Consider the following 27,453-nt stretch of genomic DNA (forward strand, 5'->3'; position numbering starts at 1 on the left):
GAGGGATGTTATTATAGTAGGGTTGCAGGGCATTACTGACAAAGAATTCAGTGGAGCAAAAGGATCCTTCACACCATCAAAGCTAACCAGTGGTGCCACATACAGGGACTTATAACCTGTGACTGTCTGCTTTAGTGTTGTTTCCTCACTCAAATGAGCTTCTCCAGAATCAGAATCAGAATCAGAAACACTTTATTGCCAAATGCATCACAAGGACACACCGGAATTTGTTGTGGTGTTACAGCACAGATAAAAAAACACAGACAGAACACATTTAAGACAAGACACTCAAGACATGATATAACCATGATAAAATATACGTAAAGCATCATTTGAGTCTTTAAAAATCAGTAGAATAAAAACGAACTAACAAGAACAACGGGGGGTGGTGGAGAGGTCCTTATTCAGAAGACCTTGTCGACTACTTGACCCATAGATGGGGCAGTGATCCGAGATCCCCTCCAGTTTTGCCATGGGTCCGCAGGGACCTGGTTTACCGTGGCAATGGAGAGGCTGCACTGGCACTTTCTGTACACACTTGGCTCCTCTTTTCACCGTCACAAGGAGGGCTAGCCAACTGCAGTAGCTGAAAACTGAGAGTAGCAAACGGGCAGGATGCAACATGCAGCATGAAACATGCACTAACTACAAGAACAACCACAATACTGTTGCACTGACCATGACACGCATGCACGCACACACCCACCCGCACGCACGCACGCACGCACGCACGCACGCACGCACGCACGCACGCACGCACGCACGCACGCACGCACGCACACACACACACACACACACACACACACACACACACACACTCTCTCTCTCTCTCTCTCTCTCTCTCTCTCTTCCCCTTATAAGTGTGAAGATTTGCTACAGTAAAATATGGAGTGTTAATTTAACTATGAGAGTTTAAAACCATGTCACACTAAGAGTTAAATAAACACTCTGGAATTTGAGGTGTACCATGATAAAAGTGAGCTTTGAACTTTCTTTCTGTGACAAGGGACCACAACCCACATGATACAGCAAGGTATTGTACTCATTTTTCTTATTTGCTGCATTATATTTAACAGAGGCATGAATAATGCTGTTGTAATCTGGGACAAGTCAATGTTTAGTTACACATACAGGTTATATTAGTTTAAGAGCACAGAAAATATTTACTGAGACAAAAATAAGATGCTGAATGTTTTTAATGTTTTTAAGGAGTGATTACAATATACTGTTACTTATAGACTACTAATGATGAGTTACCTAAATTTTAAAGATGTAAATGAGATAATGCGTGATGCCAAATATTTAACAGATGTTAAATAGAATAATAAGCTGTTCAATGATATCAGAAGATGTAGTGTTGTAGGCTCAACAGCTAGCTAGAAAAAAAAAACATTAAAAAAAAAGAAACGTTTTTGGAATTGTTGATATTCCGAGCATTGTTTACAGTGAGTGACCATGGGTTTAAGCTCATGCACACCTTATTTTCCATAAAAGAATGAAGGCAAAAAACAAAACATGGGTGGAACATTTTTATAATTTCAGCATGCGCCTCTTGGTTGCTGTTCTGCTTTTGACCGTTCCTGTTCTCGGTCAGTTGTTCTCTGACTTAAATGAACAATGGGAAGCATGGAAAACCAAGCATCACAAGGTTTACCAAGATCAGGTAAGATACTGAATACTTTAAAATTCTCTTATTTTGTCTCTCTCACATGCACATGCTCATACATACAGTCAAACCTGGACACTCTGAATTAACCAAATACATGTACAATAAAATAAGGGTTAGAATAGTTAAAATATGATTATTTTGGGGTTCACGGCCTGAAAAGGTTGAGAACCACTGCATTAATCAGTCATTGTGCATGTTTCAGGATCAGATGGTCTACAGGAGAATGGTATGGGAGAAGAACTTCAAGCTGATCCTGAACCACAACCTGGAGGCCTCAGCAGGTCTGCACACCTTCACCATGGGACTCAACCACCTGGCTGACATGGTATGTCTGTCTCCTCACCCACAACAACAACAATTTCATGCTCTCATAATGACCCAGAAAGAAGAACAAATGATTGCTGGATAAATAAAAAGACAGATATTACATATCGTCGCTGTTGGGTGGAATCCTTGTACCGGTATGTCCAAACCGTTAATTTTCAGGATTTTGAAATAAAAACAAAACAAAAAAGAAAACAGTTATAATATGAAAGTATTGACAAGTCACAAGATCTTGTTAATACTTTATTGTTTTAGTATTTATCTGTTTCAATATTTTTATTATAAGTGTAGTGATACGCTGAAGCAGGGATTGAACCCGGGACTCCCACTCGCCAGTCCAACGCACAACCAGTCGTGCTAATAGGGCTGAGCCCGATTAGCAGGGCTGTTGTCGCTGGTTCATGGCTGGTACTAACTGTGGGGTGCTACATTCACCCCCAGGTCTTTTGGAGCGCGCCCTCGCACTTCACAGTTCACGCCGCAGACCACTGTTCCTCCTCACGAGGACATTACGCTCCTCATCCTGCCGACAACGCCAGATGTAGTGATACGCGGAAGCGGGGATTGAACCCGGGACTCCCACTCGCCAGTCCAACGCACAACCAGTCGTGCTAATAGGGCTGAGCCCGATTAGCAGGGCTGTTGTCGCTGGTTCATGGCTGGTACTAACTGTGGGGTGCTACATTCACCCCCAGGTCTTTTGGAGCGCGCCCTCGCACTTCACAGTTCACGCCGCAGACCACTGTTCCTCCTCACGAGGACATTACGCTCCTCATCCTGCCGACAACGCCAGATGTAGTGATACGCGGAAGCGGGGATTGAACCCGGGACTCCCACTCGCCAGTCCAACGCACAACCAGTCGTGCTAATAGGGCTGAGCCCGATTAGCAGGGCTGTTGTCGTTCATGGCTGGTACTAACTGTGGGGTGCTACATAAGGAAAAACAGACAGAGACACTACATCACAAACATACATGAGACACCACTTGATCACAAACTTAACAATACACCATGGACAAAAAACTAAACAAAAAGAAAATAATTAAATCATAAAGTAGTTGTTCACACCAAGTACAGTAGTAATCCCCCCTATCATACTGCCACCACCATCTCTCCCATATCTCTGCCATCCATATCCACCCTGCCTCACCTTCGATTTATAAAACATAAAACATATTTAATCACTTTCACTTTAACTTAGAAAAGTGAGATGTAACATATCTATCTATAAATGCGAGAAGTCTCTGCGTGTCTGTCTGTAATCCGCGTATCTCGAGAACCGTTCGTCCCACCGGCTTCAGATTCGGCACGTGCGTTCCCCGCCGTGGCGTGGAGTGCAGTGCCGGGCCTCGACCCGACCCGACGCGCGGTTTTCCCGAACGGGCGCGAAACGTTCGGAATCTCCTTATGCGGGGCTGATTGTTGACATCAGGCTGTTCCGGAGGAAATCGGCGCAAGCGCTGACTCATTGTGACATCACTTCATAAAAGGCTCTGACATCACGTACGCCACATGAGTCAACAAAAAAATCTCTGTGAGTGTGTATGTATGTAATCCGCGTATCTCGAGAACCGTTCGTCCCACCGGCACGCACGTTCTCCATATATGGGCATAAAATGAATGCCCGTATGCAGAGCTGATGTCTGACATCAGAGTTTTCCGCAACCGGTACTGTGTGTGCAGAGATCTTCATATATGGGCATAAGTGGACAAAGACAAACAGATGGTCAAAACGGGTCCTATGACAACAGGTATATTGGGGTTTGCATTAAAGGGTGGGGCATTCATTCCCTATTTCAAATTCGGCACGCGCGTAAAATGGACGCAGATAGACAGATATCTCCATATATGGGCATAAAATGGACCCAGAACTATATCTGCAGTGATCTCCATACAGTATATGGACATAAAATGGATGCCAACAGACAGACAGACTAAGATCAGATCACGAATCATTTTCGGGGCTATTTTTGCACAACACATTGTACAAAGAAGTAGGGTATTCATTTACAATAAAACACATACTGTATATTTATGGACTCCCTTTTTTCTGTCAAGACAACAGAGGAGTTCAACATACAGATGAATTGTTTGATGCCGGACGACCATATTGATTCAAAAAACGTGACCTTCAAGCAAGTCAGTGGCTTTCAAGTGCCTCGGAAAATGGACTGGAGGGAAGCAGGCAGGGTCAGCTCTGTCAAAAAGCAGGTACACCTCAGTGTGAGAGAAGGGGAAGCTATTGAAATACACTGTAAATTAATTAATTTGACTGAGTGTAAAGTATTGGCTCTTTTCGGGTAACCCAGAACCTTCCATATTACAGAAACTTTCCAGAACTTTTGAAGTTCTGTGATGTTTTGTAGATCTGCTATTTTTGCTATTCCCAGAACTCAGAGGGTGTACCACCTCCTGAGCAGGGCCTAAATTAGGTCTAAATGTGAAACCCAGTGATAGAGTATGAAAAGTGATGTATGAAAATACCTTTCAATGCATTGCCCATGGGACACTGCTGAGAAACACTGCTCTAAAGGCTATAGTGGAATTTGACATGAAATGTCTCTCTTTCTCTCTTCTTTCTTTGGGTACACAAACACAAATCCAAAGGGAAAGTGTGGGGCATGTTGGGCATTCGCCGCTGTGGGGGCTCTTGAGGGCCAGATGAAGAAACCAATAAGTATTCTCATCCCGTTAAGTGCCCAAAACCTGATTGACTGCAGCACCATTGAAAATGGGTATGGAAACTATGGCTGTGATGGTGGATGGGTATACAAAGCCTTCAACTATGTCACATTAAACAAAGGCATCAACTCTGAATGGTTTTACCCCTATGAAGACAAGGTTAGCTTCATTACATTTGTTTATTTAGACAAAGCACTTTAATGAATTCAATCTATTTATTGGACGTGGCCGTAAAATTATAACATGTTTTATATTTTAGTATGTGTGAAACAGAGTAACAAATAAAACAGATGAGGGGAAATGTTTATATTGTCAAAGCATAGATGTCATAAGAAAGTTGTATATTAAAGTCAAGATAAATAACCCCTTCTCTTTAAACATGATGTGTATTAGCCTTGGCCTATGCCACATGTGACAGTGATTAAGTAATGTAATGTAATGAGAGGAAAATGTGAGTGTATTTTTTGTTGTGTGGATATGTTACTTGCAGAAAGGGAATTGTCGCTACAATAAGAAGAAGAGGGCTGCAAAATGCTATGGATACCAGTTCATTCCTGCTGGCAATGAATATTATTTGAAGGAAGCTGTTGCAACGGTGGGGCCAGTAGCTGTGGCCATTAATACCAATCTGACCAGCTTTAAGCAGTATGAAGGAGGTGCGTGTGATGCATGACAGGGTCATACTGTTGGGAGATTTTCTATAGACGGGTTTCTTGTTTACAAACATTGAGACTAAATGCACAGCTGAATGTATCATGTAATCAATTCCCACCAAATCCCCAAACCTGTTGTTTTGGGGAGCGCTGGTTTCATTGGCTAATTTTGGTACCGAACCTGCGCACGCATCTACTTCTTATCAGTGTAACGTGGACCAGAAACCCGTCCATTGTTTTATAGAAGAACAAGTATGAATATTTTATGATACTGTTGATGAGGATTGAAACAAACAATCTAAGCCTAAATCTATAATGGACACTTGGTAATGGTACAGATACTGCTAGGCTGAAGTTTTAATAACAACAATGAGCTGTTGTTGTGAGAAGATATTCATTCTGGGGTCAAAGCATTTAAGAAGTTTTTATCTTACTTTTCCTATACGTCACCTTTGTGATCAACTGCATTTTGAACCATTATAGGTGTATACGATCCAGCAGAAGACTGCCCTAAAGAACCAAATCATGCTGTCCTAGTGGTGGGCTATGGGACAGCCAAGGTCAACTGTACAGACAAAGGAAAGGACTACTGGCTTGTGAAAAACAGGTAAATAATTCATTTTACTGTTTTGGTGACATACACTCGACCGGCTTCATTGGTAATCGTGTGCTTGCATTTTGCTAAGAGATACGTTATAGTTAATTTATATTATTATTAATTTATTAGTGAATTAATTATTCACTAAAAATTAAACTTTCCCCAAATATGAAGATGACTGACATCATAGATGTCTGATGTCATAGACCACATGAGATTGACATGGAAGCCAAATGGGAATATGCCGATTCAACCAGTATGTCCATATACTGTATGGCCAAAATTGATGACTTCAGGGATATCCATATATATGCCCATTCATTTATCAATTGCCCAATTGACTTGAATGGGGAAAATTCAAATGCCGGAATTCATTTGCAAATGTGACTTGCGTCCAACCACACTTGTAATTTCCCAGAATTGCATCTTTCTATTTGGGAACAGACTAAGACTAAGACTAGGGTCCTGCTAGGATCCTTATTGACAGGCAGAAACCTTGTATTATACAAGTTTCCATTGTGTATGTTTTTTAGAAATGAAAGCCCTACTTCATCATGCAATAGTGTTGCACAAAAGTAGTGAAAATAGCAGATCTACAAGCACACAACGGTTGTAGATGTGGATGACGGCTATTTTCACTATTTAAATTCGTTTTTTTTTAAGTAATAATAAAAAAGGAACGGTTTTGGACATACCGTACAAGGTTTCCACCAGACAACGGTGACAATGCGCTCCGGCTAAAAAGAGATGAAAACATTACCATTGCCTTAAATGATCCAGTTGAAGTTGTTCAGTCAGTGTTGAGAAACGAAATGGGAATGCAGCATGAATTCAATGTCAATCTATTGTCAGGTATTTATAAATACAAACGCTCAAAATATGTGTTGTGTTTCCAGCTGGGGGACTGAATGGGGTGAAGAAGGGTACATTCGAATGGCCAGAAACAAGAATCTCTGTGGCTGTCTACCCCATAATGTGAAGTGGGAAGTCTGTTACCACCATTGTCTATATCATTCTGGATGTATTGTCATGTACAGAAATTATCTAGGGAATGTGTGCAAGTACGGAACATTTTACTGTGACTTTTGTGATGGAAGGTGGAAAAACAGCTGACCTTTTTTTGCTTCGCTTTTTTGTCAATTATATCACAATAATAATTCTTCCAATAATATGTAGGCTATTATTGGTATTTTGGGTATATTAGTGTAATGATACCCTAAACATTGGGTTAGGTTAGGTTAAAGGTGCAGCCTTTTTTTTTTCTTCTCCTTGATTTTTTCTTCTTAAATACAGTAGATCTATATTCTGATAGTACCGTAATCATTATTAAAAAGCGTTTGTTCAGTGACAGTCTCAAGAATAAAAATGTTATCCAGTCAGGAGAACTCATGAGGTTACAGGATAAACTAGTGAAATTGGAAGTGATGAAACAAATAAGCGAGCAGAAATTGGAATAGGAATGCTATAAAACTGAAGACAGTTTACAGTTGGCATTTAGCAGACGCTTTTAATCCAAAGCGACTTACAATAAGCAGATAAAACATCACAATAATAAACAAGATAATATGTCAGTACATCAACAGCATTATAACAAATGCAAATGAATATCTATCTAGAAAAAACAATAAAAACCGTAAAGAAAAAAGGTTTCTAAAAAACCTAAAAACAAATGCTAACTAGCCTCATGTATGGTCATTGATTTATCCAGTAGTGCTAAGGGTTTAGATAACGATAACTCTCTCCTGATTGGCTGAAATTGGCAATCCCGCGCCTGAAAAGGCATTTTCTGTTTAATAAGAACTGGAGAGACTGGAAGAATACAGGTCAACTCGCTAAAAATCCAACTCGCCAAATCAATTTTCTAGGACACCTCGCCAACTAGCATGGACATGTCGCCAAAGGGGTTAAGACGCCTCGCCAAATGCTCCAAAGTCATGTCGCCAACCAGCATGGACGGCTCTCCCCTAAACCGCGGACTGTGATATAAACAATTATAATCAAACAATCAGGCCACAGACGACTGAATAGGGCTATCTGCTCAGCGACAGCAGCATTATTATAACCATTAGCCTACTATACAGCATACTACACCATCACCATCTCACCATCTCCCCAAATGATGGACTTTATATGGATCAAAGTTACACCGAACATTCAAAGATGGATACAGTTATTAGCCTACTTTGCTTCTAGCCTACATATGAGGACCAAACGCATCATAGAATAACTTCGAGACATTAATTAATGTAGCTGCTATTTGCACACACAAACAGCGTTCACTCCATGGACACCGGATTTCTTTCTTTATTTATTTTTGAGCGGTGGTCACATGCACCGTCTCCATAGCGTGGCCGTATGTGTAGATGTGTATGTTTGTTTGTGGGTGGGTCTGTATGTAGCCTAAGTACCCCTGGGTGACCAGAGAGGTGCTGTTGAGTCTAGTCTGCCCTGAGCATCAACTGCAATACCAGCCTGAGTGACAAGTATGGCTCATTCTCTCTCTTTCTCTCTCTCTCACTCACACGCACGCGCACACAAGCAAGCACCCTCCCCCCATTATTATTATTATTATTTTTAATATTTTATATTATTATTATTATTTTTAAATATATATATATATTTTTTGTTTTTTGCTGTTGCGCAGCCTCCACGACCACCGCTCAGTTCACACGGGTGTGATTTTTTTCCCAATCGTGGCCATAAAATTATATATAAAATTCTGATTGGTAAAGCTCTGCACGGTTGCATTGCCGATCTTCTGCATGACTGCATCCTAATTAGATCAATTTAAAATAGTATGTTTTTTCGTTTATAATAGTCCATAGGCGACTCGTCCAGCGAATTGTGCGAGTTGTCCACGACTGTTTGGCGACCTGACTTTTGTGAGTTGTTCCGCCAATTTGGCGACTTTGAAATTTAGCGAGTCGACCGGATACCGACTGGAAGACCCCTGTTACTGAACAAACACTCTAGTCTATACCAATGAATAGCTTAAAAAACACTTACACACTTACACTGCACTGCCTATAGGGTGCATTAAAAGTTATGACTTTTGCTAAAACAAATTGTGTTTAATTGTAATAAAGACTTTTGTTTTGCTTTTATAGAAATAAAGTGCCTTGCAAAAAGTATTTACCAGTCCACTCTTTCATTGATAGTTCATAGTCTGTGTGTGTGCATGTGTGCATATGTGCGTGTGTGCATGCGCGTGCGTGTGTGTGCGTGTGTGTGTGTGTGCGTGTGTGTGTGTGTGTGCGTGCGTGCGTATGTGTGTATATGTATGTACAGTATGTATGTATATCAGTGGATGTGAACTTCTTCATCCAGGACGTCAGCAAGGCCCGTAGGACTATCAAAGATCCTAGCCATCACTAACGTATAGTGAGTTCATGTTTAATCTGAATATTTTGACAGATTCTAAAGCTGTTCAATTAAAGTTGTACTATGTAACTTTTTTTATAAAACAAATCTTAAAATTCTCCTAACTATTAAATCACAAAAGTTTTAGAAGATCCGCGCCGTGAATTTCAGCCTGTAAAGCCTTCTCTATATGTAAACTGAGATCCTTGCCGTGGACCGGATCTCGCGCCAAAATTGCGTCATCACACTACCGGCCAATCACAGCGAGGGTTATACAACTGCCGGCCAATCACAGCGCATCTTGAAGTGGGGTCGCTATGGCAGCCATATTTGTTGTCGCCCGTTTGTACCATCCCTTCTCTAGGTAATTTCGCCTACCAGGCAGGGTGAAGGAGTCCGTATCTCTGGAATTACTGAACGCACAGGAACAAGGGACCCCTTAAAAGATAGATCTCAGCGAGGTGGAGGCAGACGCGGGGGTCTGAAGGTACGAAAAACGGACGAAAGACGCGGACGCGACCGCGGTTTGCTATAGGGCTAATGACCACTAGTTGGGCAACTTACACAGTATGGCTTTAAATTATAAAATTTAGTCTTATTAGACACTGTTATCTTGAGCAAGTTATACTCAACATGTCACATAATTAATGAAATAACCATCCGTAAGGGTGTTAAACACCCCAACAACAATTGAATCAGAATTCATGCTTTTAAAAGGCATTAACCCAGGTGATATTTAATTAATGTTATCATATTTTTTGCAAACAAATGTCTTGTTGATATTTATCTTAGGCCTGGTTTAATAATAATTGCCATGAGAGTTTACCATGAGAAACGTCACAGCTTATCCATGTCCGTGTAGACGTGTTTACATTTTTAGGGTTTCTATGGGTTTGCTGCTCTGACATCATGCTCTGATGTCACTGTGACACATCACTGTGACATCACAGATGAACTCCAAGTCAATTTCTGCCACTGTCGATCAAGTAATGTTCAGGCGCGATCCCCTCCGCCTGCTGCAGCAGATGTCCATAAGTCCATATATGGGTATTCCCAAGAATCCCTTTTATGACCATATATAGAGATCCCTGATGTCATCAATATTAAGCCCATATCTAACAGAACTTCATATGATATTGCCCATGTATGGACTTTTATTTTATTTTATTCTCTCCCTCAATATGTAGAGCTGAGCTGACTACCATCACCATATATGTAAAAGTCCATATATGGTATTCCCCAGAATCCCTTATATGCCCATATATGGAGATCCCTGATGTCATCGATTTACATCACTGGCCAGATGGCCAAGACATGGCTCATATCTGTGTGGCTGGTTCGGATAGGGATCTCCATGTATGGGCATAAAAGGAAGTGTATGTTGTGATGTCATGGGAACCACTCTAACAGAATCCCTTTTAATAATAACAATATTACCTTTACATTCTAGGGAATCTCAAAGTGCTACAAAGCAGAAAACTGAAAACAAAGTTTTTATGAACAGGACTTCATATGGGAATGCCCATACCGGTATATGGAGGAAGACAGCCCATATCTGTGTGGCTGGTTCAGACGGGGATCTCCATGTATGGGCATAAAAGGGATTGTATGATGTCAGGATTTTCACATAACGAATAATTGAGTAAGCATGTTTGGGGTCTCACAGCATATATCCATGGATCTCCATTATGGGTACCATGGGTCTCTATATATGGGTAACTGGTCCGATATACATCACTGGCTAGATGACCAAGACATGGTGCGACCTCACCCTTTAGGGCGAGGTCGCGTGTCGCCCTGAGGCGTCTTACTAGTAATAATAATAATTAAAACATGTTTGTGTATTTGTGGCCTGTGAGATGACAACAGTCAGCTATGGGACTGTCATTTGGGAACAGAGCTCACTGGTGAGTTGAGGATGTCTTAGGCTTCATCCTTGTTTTTCTTCACATCTCAACAAGTTTAAGTAGCTAACCACAACTGCTTTAACATCCTAATCCTCCACTCTTTCATGGTTTCTGCCTCAGTTCCCACTGGAACATGTCTTTCAGGTCTGTTGCGTCATGTAACCACTTGTGAGTGACATTTGATAATTTGGGGACTGTGTCAGAGGCTGTCTCTCAGATACTATTACCTCTACTGAGTGACACTGATATATATATATATATTTTTTAAGGCTGGGACTTTAACTGATTAATTGCGATTAATTAATTACAGAAAATTAACGCGATTAAAAAAATTAACGCATTTTAATCGCACTTAGTTTCTGCACCACAGAACCTTCAGTTTTGGGCATACCGATCATAGCGATGCACAAATCAAGAAGAGACAACAAACGCAAAGGGAGAAGTAGCCGATCAGAGCGCTTTGCTTGGCCCAGTGGATGTGAAATTTAGATTTAAAAAACTCACTCGTTGATTCACTCGTACAACAAAATGTGTTTTACTTGAAAAAAAATGCTTCTCAGGTCAAATATCGATGTGCGATTAAAATGTGATTAATTGCGATTAATTAATCACAGAGCCTGTAATTAATTAGATTAAAATTTTTAATCGCATCCCAGCCCTAATATTTTTTAAGATTTTTTTTTTTTTTTTTTTATGCCTTTATTGATAGGACAGTAGACTGACAGGAAATGGGGAGAGAGATGGGGAATGACATGTGGCAAAGGTCGTCCGGATCGGGAATCGAACCGGCGACGCCAGCAGGCATCATAGTCTAGTATGTGGTATGCGCCTTGACCACCAGGCCAGCGGGCGCCCCGACACTGATATTTTAGTTTAACTGAACTTTCTTACAGTCTCAACGTACCAAATAATCTATCAAATAAAGATTTTGGGTCTGCAATGTTGTTTACACACAGTTTTTAGCAATGAAAGCTGGGAGATTGCCTCAGTCTCTAGTTGAGCGAAGCGGTAATTTCCCAGGTGCTGAGCTCACAAACAACCTTTTCCTCCAGGGGATGACATTGACTGTACCAAAACAACAGACACAAACACGCGCACGCACGCACGCACGCACGCACGCACGCACGCACACACACACACACACACACACACACACACACACACACACACACACACACACACACACACACACACACACACACACACACACACCTTCTTTGCCCTTGTAACTTTTATTTTGGAAATATATTTTTGCAGCCCCAATATTATTCTTTACAAAAAAAAAAAAAAAAACAGATAGGCATGGGGACATGTGGCAAGTGTACCCCACACATGCCACTGCTGGTACACGCACTCTTTGTCCCTCGAAGGTGGAACGAAATTGGATTGGATTAGCAAATAAGCAGATTCTATTAGCCTAAAATAGTAGTTTTACAATAATATAACAAAAAATAAATATGCCAAATTTCCATCTATCAATCTTTATCAATCACCTTTATTGTCACATTTCAGTTACAGGTATAAGTGAGGTGAAACTCTTGTATATGCAGGCTTTCACGTTTGCAGTTCAAGGAGTAAAAAGAATGGAGAAGAAAAAGAGCACAAAAAGCCAGAAAATAGTAGCATGTTAAAAATCTGTCTTAAATCACATGTAGTGCATTCAATAAAGTGCATGTCAGTATTATGTAGCCTCAAAGCACTAAAGGAAGACCTAAAACATATTATGTGTGCACCATAGTGCAAATCAATTAAGCACAGGCGACAGGCTTAGGCTTTGTTCAGCAGCCTGACAGCTGCTAAATAAAAACTCAGTCTCTTCTTATTGCTTTGATACTCCGGTATCCGGCTTGCCAGGTCTAATGGTTGGATAGGACCAAACCTACTGAACCTACCAACCAGAGGCTAGCCTAACTTTATTTTTGGAGCGGTGAAAGCGCTCCCAATAGACAGGTACCGGTATGTCTGTGGCTGGCTATGTGGCTGGCTGGCTATGTGGCTGGCTGGCCGTGTCCGTAGCCTGGCAATACCTTGAGTGGCCACACACACACACACACACACACACACACACACACACACACACACACACACACACACACACACACACACACACACACACACACACACGCACACAGATCTAGAACACACAGAATGTAAAAACATAGATCTAGAACACAGAATCAAAAACATAGATATAGAACACATAGAATCAAAAACATATATCTAGAAGTAGAACACATAGAATCAAAAACATAGATCTAGAACACAGAATCAAAAACATAGATCTAGAACACAGAATCAAAAACAGATCTAGAACACATAGAATCAAAAACATAGATCTAGAACACATAGAATCAAAAACATAGATCTAGAACACATAGAATCAAAAACATAGATCTAGAACACAGAATCAAAAACATAGATCTAGAACACATAGAATCAAAAACATAGATCTAGAACACATAGAATCAAAAACATAGGTCTAGAACACATAGAATCAAAAACATAGATCTAGAACACGGAATCAAAAACATAGATCCAGAACACATAGAATCAAAAACATAGATCTAGAATATAGAATCAAAAACATAGATCTAGAACACAGAATCAAAACAGATCTAAAACACAGAATCAAAAACAGATCTAGATAGCGCTTCTAGGGCACTATTGTGCAGACTAGACACACACACACACACACACACACACACACACACACACACACACACACACACACACACACACACACACACACACACACACACACACACACACACACACACAGGGTATAGCTGCATGCTCAGATTCACCGCTCCACTTCGAACCGAGGTTTGATCTTTTAATATATATTTGTATTGATTTTTTTTACATATAACACAGTATACACACATTCACTCACTTTCACACACAAACAGACACCACCTGCACGGCCACCGGTAGCCTAACTTTTACTTGGAGGATATCTTATGCATAAAACAATCCACAGGTTTAGCAGAATGTGACATATAAGCATTTGATGAACAGTGATTCCTGGACATTGTCCATACCAAGCATACATGGAGTACCTGGGAGGCACCCTGGTATATGTCATGGAGAGATACCAGGTCTCTCTCTTGTTAATGTGACAATGGCCCCATGAAGAAAGCATAGTAAGACAAGTAGGCCTAAGACTACACTGAAATTTGTGATACATAATCTTAATTATGTCCCTTTAGGTGTGGTTGTTTTGGTAGGTTTTGGTTTCAATTTGCTTTTCTTGCGTCAGAGTGGGTGTCTATATTTTGTTCCTTGGGCAGGTGCATGAGGGTGAGGGAAATATCGTAACTGATTCCCACTATCGGTATGCAATTGATTGGCGTGCAGAAGTAGGCAGATGCAGGCTTCATAATGCTGGACGTGGGCTTTCGTCTCGTTCAGGCCTCACAAGGCTTGAGCCCTGTAAAGCATGCTGGCCTTGTTCTGAATGTTTTTTTTTTTAATCTTGTTTTCAATGTTTGTGATGGTGTACTATTGAGTCTACATCGTCCACATTAGGCCTGCCGCGCCATATTCTCAAATCCCCTCCCCCCCAACTCATCAAATATGGCCACTTGGTCAAATGTGTCCTTGGAGTGAGAATGTGTTGGCGTGCACTCGACAAGAGGATTTATTATTATGGTCCATAGTACCAGTAAGACTCCCTAAAGATAAGCGACCGTCAGGTCGCATATACAAACTTTTGAAAGCAATGGTAGCCAATCAGGAGGGAATATGGGAAATGGGACAGATCCATGTTGATGACATGACTTTAGAGATACTGCGTACCGCTTTGCGTGATTTTAGAGCAAAATCTGTCGGAGCAGTGTCCAAAAATGTGTTTTTTAAAAATCGACCTGAAGGTGGCTCTAAATGTGACAGATCCATGTTGATGACATGACTCTAGTCTAGACATATTGTGTACCGCTTTGCGAGATTTTAGGGCAAAATCTGTAGGAGCTGTGTCCAAAAAAGAATCGGCCTGATGGTGGCGCTAAATGTGACAGATCCATGTTGATGACATGAGTGTAGACATATTGTGTACCGATTTGCATGATTTTAGGGCAAAATCTTTAGGAGCAGGGTCCAAAAATGTGTTTTGCAAGAATCGGCCTCATGGTGGCGCTAGAAGAGGGCCATGTGAGAAATGAGCAACGGTGGCAGAGATATGAGAAGGGGAAAAGTGTGACGTGTGACTGACATACTGACTGACTGGCTGACAGACTGACTCACAGCAGGTCGAGGTTATGATAGTAACTGCGAACTGACGGTCGCAATAACAGATAATTGTCATTGACACGTCATTGACACATTACAGGACACGTGCAGCATTGTTTTGATATGAAAGGACTGCTTATGTAAGCCCTGCCCCTACTTTTGCCTCTGGCCCAGAAGGGTGTTAACATCACAAATGCGTAGTGGCATACGTTGGCAGAGGGGTTGGCATTGGCATAGATAGCACTGTGTATAAAAATGTATAACTGGACAAAGGGGTAAGACAGGGGAAGGCAGTCATGAGGGCTTCACAACACATGCACCTGTGTTCACACCTGTACTTGACCTTGATGTTGTTCTCTAAAACCTCTCCTTTGTCTTCCTCACCCTCCTCTACTTGTGAGTTACAGGCAATGTTTAACCTCAGCAGAATTAACCAGGAAGGTCAATTTGTTATAGGTGGCATGTATGATATCCACTCCTTCTCTGACCCGCCTGATCTGACTTTCACCTCCAAGCTACAGACGCCCTCTTGCTATGGGTGAGTATCGCAGTATCTCAATGGCAAGCAAAGAACAGGGAACTTGTTCCATTTGCTGTGGAGGAAGGGGGGGATAATCCACACCTCTGCTTTTGCTGTCATATGTTTGATATTAATTTTGGATAATATCAGAATTCAACAATTTAATATGAAATGTATGTTATCCACATTAATCCTGGTGTCCCTATTTTGGGTACGTTTTAAAAGATGCATATTTCTTATAAGTAAGCTCACAATATGACACGTGAGCTTGTACAGTAGATCAGCTATTTTCACAATTTGGTGTACAAAATATGTGTATGGGAATACGATTTTTTCTCTTTCTTTCTTTCTTTCTTTCTTTCTTTCTTTCTTTCTTTCTTTCTTTTAAACAAATCAATTGTTTGCTGTTCTATACTTTTACAAAGATGAATATTGGAGGTTACAGTTGGCATGTTGTGTGTTAGTTTTCACATGGCAGGGTTCAGAAAGGCCCAGACCATGGCTTTTGCTGTCAATGAGATCAACAGCAACCCCATCCTACTACCCAACGTGACTCTGGGCTACAGCTACTATGATACCTGTTACTCGCTTGACATCGCATTCCGGGAGGCTTTGTCAATGATGAGTGGAAGAGAGCAGCAGTTTCAGCTGAAGGAGAGCTGTGCTGGGCCACCTCCAACGCTGGGAATTGTGGGTGCTGATTGCTCTACAAATACAGTTGCCATATCTAATGTATTAGGTTTGTACATGGTACCCATGGTAAGTTTCCCCAGTTACCATCACCAGTTTTATGTACAGTATGTATAACATGCCTGTACCTGTGAGTGAGTGAAAAATAAACGCCTCTTGATTCCTGATATGCTTAACCACTTGAACCCTAGCATCCCTATATGTTCTGGGGGGCGAACATTTGGTGAAAATAGCAGATCTACTTGTAGATCTACAAACAGATATTGGCCAACAAGCTCACAAGGTGGGGAATAAGTACTTAAGTGTGATAATCATTGTAACCACCGTGTATCAATCGCTTGTGATTGATATAATTATATTATATTATATTATATTATATTATGATATATTATTATAATGAGGTTATGATGATGAATGAATACCGAATAGCAACACATGTCCCCAGTCTTGTAATTTTCTGTTGCAATTATTTGCTCTTTCTTTTTGCATTTTAAATTTTAAGTTATGTAATGCTTTTTATAGAGAGCCAACAAAAAAATGTAATTTTACTCTTTGTATTTATTATTTTGGCCAATATTATAATTTGTGTCAAAAGAACACAGTGCAAAGGCTGCCACTGTGTGTGGCAGAGCTGAGGCGAGCCTTGTGAGATCTGCTCACATGCTCTGCTTACAGGGGAAAGTTGTCATTAAAAACGTATATTACAGAACAGACGTGTTGTGCCTTTTTCAGGTAAGTTACTACGCTACCTGCTCCTGTCTGAGTGACCGGGACAAGTTCCCATCCGTGTTTAGAACGAGCCCGAGTGCTGCCTTCGAGGTGAAACTCTACAGACAAAACATCTGTTGGTATCAAGTAGTTCATGTTCCACACTCCACACAAAATCATCCCTCTAGTGCAGCAGGTTCTCAAAGTGAGATCCGGGGGACCCCAGAGGTCCTGGAGGGGATTCAAAAGTGTCCCAAGCTAAATGAGGAACAATTCTAAACAGTTGAGCCATATTCTACAGCTACATATATATATATATATATACAAAAAAAAAATAAAAAAAAAATAAGGGGTCTGCTGTCAAATGCTATTTCTCTGTCCTTTACATGAAAATGTGTAATTCATATTATATATCATTTCTCATTTTGCTTGTGTGTACATTATCTCTATTGTAATAACATAAATATATCTTTTAAATGTAAATCTACAAGCTCACAACCTGTCAGCTCATGGCGCGTGATCCGACAACTCTGATAGATCTGCTATTTTTGCTATTTTTAAATATTTTGAAATATGGCTTAAGAAGTTAATTCATAATGTATTCTTTTTGGGTCCCATGCCAAATTTCTCTCTGGGTCTCGAGCTGATTTCTTTTTGGGAACCCCTGATCTAAACACGTATCCCTCCATTCTTTATCCAATCAGATGCAAGCTTTTCTCCGGCTTATCAGGCACTTCGGATGGACCTGGGTAGGAGTGCTGTTTATTGATGATTACTATGGCAACGATGCTGCCCCAATCTTCCGGGATCTAGTGGCACAGACTGGATCGGGTTGTATTTCCTATTTTGAGGCCCTGCCCTGGGACAGCGACCCAGCTCAACTGAGAAGGATTGTCACTGTCATGAAGAAATCCACAGCTCGGGTGGTCATTGCATTAGTGTATGGGATCCATGTCATTCATCTCATGGAGGAGGTTGGGGTTACAGTATGACACTGTGCATGCTAATTTAGGGATCGTTTATAAACAGGGGCGGCAGTGGCTCAGGGGTAGAGTGGCCGCTTGGCAACCGGAAGTTTCCCAGTTCGATCCTGGGCACCCCCAGAGTTACTGTCGAAGTGTCCTTGAGCAAGACGCTGAACCCCTAATTGCTTCCGATGAGCAGTTTGGTGCTTGCATGGTTTCCTCTGCCATCGGTGTATGAATGTGTGTGTGAATGGGTGAAAGTAATGCACAATCATTGTAATGCGCCTTGGATAAAGGGTTATATAGGAATCTGAAATTAGATATAACTAAGTGAAGACACACAAACACACGTGTGTGTGTGTGTGTGTGTGGATTTCAATTAATGTAACCACTTTTTAATTTTCATTGCCAAGTAATTATTTTTAACACTTTTTCTTCTTTTTTATTTTACCAATCTTATTTCAGTGCTTCTGTGCACATAAGCAAACAAATAATCACACCATTCACATACAGTACGTCACTAACTGTTATATTGTTATACTGATATTACATAGAATTTGTCTAAGAGCCTATAGAACACTGGATTACAGCTATGCTCATTTGCCTCTGTGTCTTTATTTTACTTTATGTGTTGTGTTTTGTTCAACACAATCAACAGGTGGTTAAGCAGAACGTGACAGGTCTGCAGTGGGTGTCCGGTGTGGGCTGGACAACAGATCCTAAACTCCAGACTCCTAAATACATGCCGTTCCTGGAAGGCACCATCGGTGTTGCCTTCCGTCGTGGAGACCTGCCCGGTCTCAAGGAGTTCATGTTGAAAATACATCCTGACAATGTCCCTGGTAGAGAAAATGACATAGTAAGTATTTTGTTTCTATGTAGTATTAAAAGCTGCCTGCATTTCAAACCGACATCTGTTTTTAACCACTTAACCCTAGCCACCATATTCTGGGGCTTTGGTTTTTGGTGCAAATAGCCGAGCTTGTAGATCAAGCAATATCTGGAAAAGACGTTTAGTAGTTTTAGCCTAGTAGAGCCCTTGGGAAAGTGGTTATATATTCACAAGGTATTATGAAGTATTCTTCATGTTTCTTCAGGTAAAGCAATATTGGGAGTACACATTTCAGTGTAAATTTGCACCGGTTCCATCGGAGTGGGTGGATTCTGATGGAAAGGTGTGTACTGGACAAGAGGACCTGGGAACATCAGGCTCTGCCCTTTTTGACGTGTCTGACCTCAGGAAAGAGTATAATGTGTACAAGGCTGTGTATGCACTGGCCCATGCCCTCCATGACATGTTGCAGTGTGAGCCAGGGAGAGGGCCTTTCAGTGGGAACAGCTGTGCCAATTTTCATACAATACAGCCATGGCAGGTGTAATGTTAATTTACATTTGACCCGTTATGTTTCTATAGTTTTAATCTAATTTAGAAGACTAATTAATTTGTAAATATTGCAAACAAACAACAACAACAAAAAGAACATGAAAAATGGACATAGTAGTAAAAAGTATTATTAATTTTCTTTTAATTATGAATATTAATACTAATTGCTTGCCTGACAGTATCACACGCAAGTTACACATTTTATGCTAAAAAGAAAAAACACATAATGCCCATTTAAATGTCCAGACCGTAAATGCCACTATTGTGTATATTGTATAGGTTTTTAAAGTCTCTTGCTCTTGCTTATGACCATTTCAGCTCGCACATTACCTGGAAAAGATCAACTTCACCACCTCATTTGGTGACCAGGTATTATTCGTGAACGGTGATGTTTTACCAATGTATGATGTCATGAACTGGGTGTGGATGCCCGATGGAAGCACAAAGGTTTTCGATGTAGGTGTGTACAAACATACAGCCTCCGCAGGGGAAGAATTTGTCCTTTATGAAGACAGAATCTTCTGGAACTTTGAAAACAATAAGGTCACTTCCACTTTCTAAAGCAGCTAATATTGAGTTTGGAGTTCAATCTAGACCGAAAGTTATCATTGTTATTTTCCTGTGTAGCCTCCTCGGTCAGTCTGCAGTGTGAGCTGTTCCCCTGGAACCCGCAAGGCCACAAGGAAAGGGGAACCTGCCTGCTGCTTTGACTGCATTCCTTGCTCTGACGGAGAGATCAACAATGAGACTGGTAGGTTCACATTATGTAGCAATTGCAATGTACAGTAGGTTATCTTTAGGATGATAATGTACTTGTAACCGTTAACATTGCCCTTTTTGTTAGACGCAACGGAGTGCACCAGCTGTACCGTCGAATTCTGGTCAAATCCCCAGCGTGACCGCTGCGTCCCTAAGATCCTGGAATATCTCTCTTACCACGAGGCCCTGGGTATCGCCTTGACAACCATCTCACTGATCGGTACGCTCGTCTCTGCCGTCGTCCTGGGAATCTTCATCTACCATCGCAGCACGCCCATGGTGCGCGCCAACAACTCTGAACTCAGCTTCCTTCTCCTGTTGTCGCTCAAGCTGTGTTTCTTGTGTTCCCTGCTGTTCATTGGTCGTCCCAGAATGTGGACCTGCCAGCTGAGACACGCCGTGTTTGGCATCAGCTTCGTCCTGTGCGTGTCGTGTATTCTGGTGAAGACCATGGTGGTGCTGGCCGCCTTCAAGGCCTCCGAGCCCGGCGGTGGAGACATCATCAAGTGGTTTGGTGCCGCGCAACAGAGAGGAACCGTTCTGGTTCTTACTATCGTCCAGGGAATTATCTGCACCGTCTGGCTCGTGTCTGCCTCGCCAACGCCTCATAAAAACACAGAATACCAGAGTGATAAGATAGTGTTTGAGTGTGCCGTGGGGTCCATCGTTGGGTTCTCAGTGTTGTTGGGTTATATCGGCCTACTGGCTCTCCTTAGCTTCATCCTGGCCTTCATGGCTAGGAATCTCCCGGGGAACTTCAACGAAGCCAAGTTGATCACCTTCAGCATGCTGATCTTCTGTGCCGTGTGGGTCGCCTTCATCCCAGCGTATATCAGCTCTCCTGGAAAATATGCAGATGTAGTGGAGGTGTTTGCTATTTTAGCGTCTAGTTTAGGTCTGTTGATGTCCATATTTGCTCCAAAGTGTTATACCATCCTTTTGAAACCTGAGAAAAACACTAAGAAGGCCCTCATGGGTCGAGACTAGCCCTGGCATGGCCAGATTTGCGTAGATATTAGTCTGGAATCTCTGTGTGGAACCTGTATTTCCAAGAGGCGCATTAAAAAAAAGAATGCTTCTGGTGATAAAGCCGCCCCACATTTGCATACAGGGCCCTGATGTGTCCCTCAATACTTCGGAGGGAGTGAAATCCATAGACATAGAAAGGTAGACGCCTCCTTCGACTCTGATGCATATGCATCGAGGGAATCACGTGTGCATTGCTTCCACGTGCGTCACACATAGGGAAGTTGCTAGGCCAATCAGAGGTAGGTGGGGGCGGGTCTTTACGTAGGCAGACTGTAAGAACAGCTGGCAACATCGGAACTGGCTCTGTTGAATTGAATTGTAGTCCTTGGATAAGTCCCGGAAAAGTCGCGCTGCGATTGGCGAGTAGTCACTTGACTGGCAGCGTTCCCTTGGTTTTTCCAGGAAGTCCGGACTACAATTGATGCACATCGCTCCAATGAACTGCAGAGTCAAACGAGGCATCTAGCTTTTTATATCTGTGGTGAAATCCAATTACAACTGATGGGTGGCCAGACCAAAATCTGCATTTTTTATATATTTTTTGCAATGGCAGATTCGTCTGGTTTGCAAGCTATATAGGTTGAGACACAAAGATATAGCAGCAGCATATAGAAATATCAGTTCTTAAAAAAAAACTAAACTAAACTAATTTAATAAAAGTAGACTTTTCAGTCCCCTTGTAAAGCTAGTGCGTTCAGCTGTGTGCGTTCAGAACCTACCGGTACTTGAGGCATATTCCTCAAATCCCACATTTAAAGCACAAGAAGGATACCTCAATTGTTAAGTAAATGTTGCATGTTTCTAATTTCTTTAAATCATCTGTCAGTCTGCGGCTCAAGTGTCAATCAGCAAACACAGTGCAGAAGACACTCTGCCAAGCTGGATGTTAGTGTTGGCAATTGCATTAGTGTAGAATCTACACAAACACAATTGCCCGGGAGAGGGAAGCTGGGTGGGGAGAGCGGTCAAAGACATAAATAGATAGATGCCTCTGGGCTGCCAATAAATACATGAGATAAAAACTAATTTCTGTTTTTACAAACATTACTCTTACTATATGTATACATTTGGTATGTACATTTTATTTAACCAAGTATCCTATATCATAACATAACTACATCTGACATTTCTAACACATTGGTAGAGAATTCAGTGAGTTATGAAGATTTTATGATTGTGGAGAGGCCTTATGCTTCCATGTTGTTGCATACTGTACATTAGCTCTGGTCCATCGCGTCTCCTTCCCGTCGGGAAATGGCTAGACTCGAGATTGTCGGCCCCTCCGAGCGCTCAACATCAGTCAAAATAAACAAAACTATTTCACTACTCACCAAACCAAAGGTAGTTTTGCGTTGTTGAAACTCTATTCTCCGCGGTGGTAAAATACATTATTTTTGTCATGAAATAAAACGCACCCACCTCGAGCCACCTAGCGGCCACCGCAGATACAATGGTTCACAACCCGGAAATAAGCGGCGGTCGAGTTGGATGCACTTTATTTCATGCCAAAAATAGTGTATTTTGCAGAGTAGGTGGGGTGCTGAGGGGTTCACCACCGCGGAGAATAGAGTTTCAACAACGCAAAACTACCTTTGGTTTGGTGAGTAGTGAAATAGTTAAGTGTGCCTGCTATGCAATAGCAGAACACTTATTGTAATCCGCCATACTTAAGTCAGTCAGTCAGTCAGTAAGTAATGTTCTTGCAAATTTCTGCTCGTAATAACTGCCGCACAATTTACGCCACCGCCGCAATATATACATCAAAACGTGCGGCTCGGCCGGGAATGGTGTGCTATTACTTTTCTTTCCGATCCGCGTTACCATTGCGACGTAATTCGCAAAAAACGACGCCAAAAAACCCCATTCACTTAGAATGGGGGAAATTTCGGCACGTAATAACTGCCGCACGATTTACGCCACCCCCGCAATATACACATCAAAACGTGCGGCTCGGCCGGGAATGGTGTGCTATTACTTTTCTTTCCGATCCGCGATACGATTGCGATGTAATTCGCAAAAAACGACTCTATAACTCATGAACCGTTTGTCGTACAGACTCGCGGCTGGTGTCATAATTTTTTTTTTCTCAAATTTTTTTTTTCTCAAAATTTTTTTTTCTCAAACATTTTTTTTTCTCAAAAATTTTTTTTTCTCAAAAATTTTTTTTTCTCAAATTTTTTTTTTCTCAAAAATTTTTTTTTCTCAAAAATGTTTTTTTCTCAAAAAATTTTTTTTCTCAAAATTTTTTTTCTCAAATTTTTTTTTCTCAAATTTTTTTTCTCAAAAATTTTTTTTCTCAATTTTTTTTTCTCACATTTTTTTTTTCTCAAATTTTTTTTTTCCTCAAAAAAAAGTTTTTTTCTCAAAAAACTTTTTTTTTCTCACAAAACTGTCGTTAAAGTGCGACCCGTGATAACGGCCAAAAATGCGCCAAAACGCCACTAATTAGTCGAAATGGCTGACTTCCTGTTTGGTTTCTGATTGGCTGCTGGCCTTGTGACGTGGGTAGAGCTGCGAGGGCCCGGTCATCGCTGCTTGCAGCTTTAATTCATTAATCGTCCATGACCTTAATTGGGGCCTATTTCGCCAAACAGGAAGTGCCCCTCACCAAACAGGAAGTGACCCTTGATCTCGTGAACCGTTTGTCATACAGACACGCGGGTTGCGTCAAATGACAAGATTAAGAGTCCTTAAACTTAATTGGGGCCTATTTCGCCAAACAGGAAGTGCCCCTCACCAAACAGGAAGTGACCCGTTTTCTCGTGAACCGTTTGTCGTACAGACATGTGGGTGGTGTCATATGAAGAACAATAATGTTAACGTTTATGCAAAAAAATGCTAATGTTAATAACGCTAATGCTAACACCAACCGCTACACAAGGTTGCACAGACTTAGCGAGCTGCAGGCACACTTAAAATTTCTTAGAAATTTTCTTTTCTAGTTTTGTTTATTTTGACTGATGTTGAGCGCTCGGAGGGGCCGACAATCTAGAGTCTAGCCATTTCCCGACGGGTCTGTCAGAGCGTCTCCGGGAGGAGACGCGATGGACCAGAGCTACTGTACATGTATTGTACATTAGGAGCATTAGGAGGAGACACAGGTCTTACTATGAAATATGGCGGCCACAATGACACATTGCTCCAATGAAAAACAGCAGCTGCCAATGAGGTATCTATGTTTATTGCAACCGTAGGTCGCAGATTAGTATGTGAACGGTCACAGCTTGTCCGTTAGTATCTCTGTCACGCCTGACACTGTGGTTCTATGGGTTTGTCGCTCTGAAACGGGGGGAGTAGGTGGGGGCTCCTCATTGACAGGCAGCGTGCAACAGCAGCACATAAATGTGTGAGGGGGATGGGGGAAATAATTGGATACTCTAAATAAAATAAAACAAAATAAAATAATAATAATAAACTGTATCTTTATTTACGGAAGAAGTATGGATGTTTAGTGTTGTTTCCAGTTACCTCAGTTTTCTAGTAAACCCTATACAAATATTTTGTATAGTTATATTTTACTGTTGAGCTTTAATATGCTGAAGGTTCAAGGTTGTACTTTATTGTTGTACATATTTTGTACAGGTACATATAAGTAAAACTTTTTTTTGTTTGGCTTCCTTCAGACAATGCAGCGGTATTTATAATAACAGCAGAACAAATAAAACATAAACATAAAATAAATATAGTAATAATAATAATAATAATAATGATGTAGAAAGATTTAGGGAAAAGAGAGTGCAAAAGGCAAAAGATTAAAGAGAATAAAAAGAGCATCCTCAAATGTGCATAAAGTTTGGTATATTGTATACACCAACAGCATTTTAAGGTCATAGGCTCCGTGTGCTATGATACTAATATGGAAAAGGAGTTAATAGCAATAACTATGCTAAAAATGTTTACAGTATCTTTCATTTCCGTTGTCTGTCTAATTTCTTTGACTTCACTGCATATAATAAAATGGATTTACTTATTTATTTGCAAATGGTCAAGTGTTTTACTTTGCTACATATGACATTATAGATTTTTAAACAGCAGATATGCTGAAAGAACCTGAACACAAGGGTTAGGATTTCCTAACCAATTAAGCGGCTCGTCTATATGAACCACAAATAGCGCAAATAGGCTATTCGTCTACAAGCTCAGCATCCTGAAAATTGGCTATTTTAGCTATTTTGGGATAGGGATCTAAGATATCAAATCAAAGAAAAAGGTCATTAAATCTGAACCACCTTATGGGAGAACTCCCAGAACTACGCATCTATCCTCCTTTCCATCTTCCATCGTTTCCAACCGGGCTTTGCTGCATTCTGCAAACTGTGACCTCCACCAACTCATCATCCATACCTAACACGTACCGCTACACTGTCTGGAACTTGCAAAAAGGATGCCCTTTATTAAATCGACATTTTGGTCGTTAAACCTCCATTTGGCCTGATGAATGTCTAACGACTGAAACGTCGATTTAATGAAGAGCATCCAGACAGTGTCTGGAACCTCTTTCATAGATCCCTTTCTGGACATTTGGACCTTCCTGGTCGTCCTACGCACCTGTCACTAACCTTTGAGGAGTTATTTGGGGATCAAAACAATTCAAAATAGGGATACCAAGGTTAATGTGGTTAACTCTTTTTTAACTAAAATTGTTCAAATGTAGCTACATCAAATATCAATGTGAAGGAGTGAGCTTTTCTGCTATTCTCGCCACGCAACAAAGTATGAATGGGGCATCAGAACACAGTCTGGGGGGTTTCCTGTAACCTGGCGTCACCAGGCTTTCAGGTTTCCTGGACTGAGGGCCAGGGGGCAGAGGTGGAGTCTATCCCCTCCACTTGGCGATGCTGATAGAACTTCAAGCAGCCAGTGTAGTGTGTAGTATTATTATGGCTGTGGTGTAATTCACTTATTTATTGGGCATTTGAGCCACGGACGACCATTTTATGATATTTTGCTTCACAGACCCAAGACTTTCAGAATAATTTGCATGTTAGGCCTAGCTCTGACCGCAGCTGAGCATCCCATTATTAACACACTGTGGAGATGTCTCCGCCATCATGAAAGGACAGAAGAAAAAGGAGTGATTCAAATAAGCAATTTAAAATCCCAGCTCGTGATCAGAGCAGCCGAGGACACAAGGTGAAAAAAGAAAAAGAAAAAATATATATAGCCTAGATTAAAAAAAGTAGGCTAACGATTGTTTCGATTAACGTAACACCATTCTCCTTTAACTTTGACTCAGTCTATTTGTCCCTGAGCAAGACACTTAAAGGAGTAGTTCACCCCTAGAATTACTTTTTTTTATTGATTACTCTCACCATGGAGACATGAGTTCAATAATGTTTTTTTTTTTTTTATGTCACATTCCTAAGACAATATATATATATATATATATAATATATATTATATATATATTATATATATATATATATATATATATATATATATATAATATATAATATAGTCATTTTGGGGGTGAACTACTCCTTTAATCTCTGTTTTGCTGTATTAATAGCACCCACTACTCCTAATAGTTAGGGTTGGTTAGAATAATATAAATGTACATTTCTAGGTATAAATGTACCCCAACAACAACTACAGTAAAGTGGACATAACTCGGCTTTCTTTTTATTTAGCAATTCCTTTGATGTCGCTTGTTCCCATGTGAAAGGGACCTGACAGGTAAGAATATAATATTGTATAATATTGTGTAGCAGATTAAACCTTTTCATAGATTTCATAGATGGCTTCATTATTGACTTGTTTGAGAGCAATATCATCAGTGCACGTTGTATTTATGTTAATGTATATTTTCATAGCAGTGAAAGACAAAGGGGGGGACAAACACATAATAATAATATTAAATGGTCCAGTACAATACTACCACCTAGTGGTGAAAATAGTGAAATCCAAGTCTCCTTTGGGTGGGCTTGCTGGTGTGGTTGACATGGTGCACACTGCACTTGTAAAAATGTGGTGTGTTTG

At 40.9% G+C, this 27,453-nt stretch overlaps 2 protein-coding genes across 2 annotated transcripts; both read left to right on the plus strand.

Annotated features, from left to right (window-relative positions):
* Window positions 1–1,892: 1,892 nt before the first annotated feature.
* Window positions 1,893–9,300, plus strand: LOC308288681 (cathepsin K-like; the record flags this gene model as incomplete). The annotated part of the gene is made up of 5 exons (XM_080730152.1): window positions 1,893–1,994; window positions 5,165–5,330; window positions 5,811–5,934; window positions 6,822–6,946; window positions 9,230–9,300. The coding sequence occupies 5 exons, from the start codon at window positions 1,893–1,895 to the stop codon at window positions 9,298–9,300; spliced, it is 588 nt and encodes a 195-aa protein (XP_080586278.1).
* Window positions 9,301–16,437: 7,137 nt separating this feature from the next.
* LOC308288682 (extracellular calcium-sensing receptor-like) lies at window positions 16,438–21,432 on the plus strand (the record flags this gene model as incomplete). Its single annotated transcript, XM_080730153.1, has 7 exons — window positions 16,438–16,629; window positions 17,362–17,448; window positions 18,961–19,161; window positions 19,400–19,607; window positions 20,165–20,229; window positions 20,314–20,437; window positions 20,531–21,432. 7 exons carry the CDS (start codon window positions 16,438–16,440, stop codon window positions 21,430–21,432), a joined length of 1,779 nt encoding a protein of 592 aa, XP_080586279.1.
* Window positions 21,433–27,453: the final 6,021 nt, after the last annotated feature.

Source organism: Nannobrachium achirus, assembly GCF_963921795.1.
Source record: "Nannobrachium achirus genome assembly, chromosome: 7".
Taxonomy (NCBI): Eukaryota; Metazoa; Chordata; class Actinopteri; order Myctophiformes; family Myctophidae; genus Nannobrachium; species Nannobrachium achirus.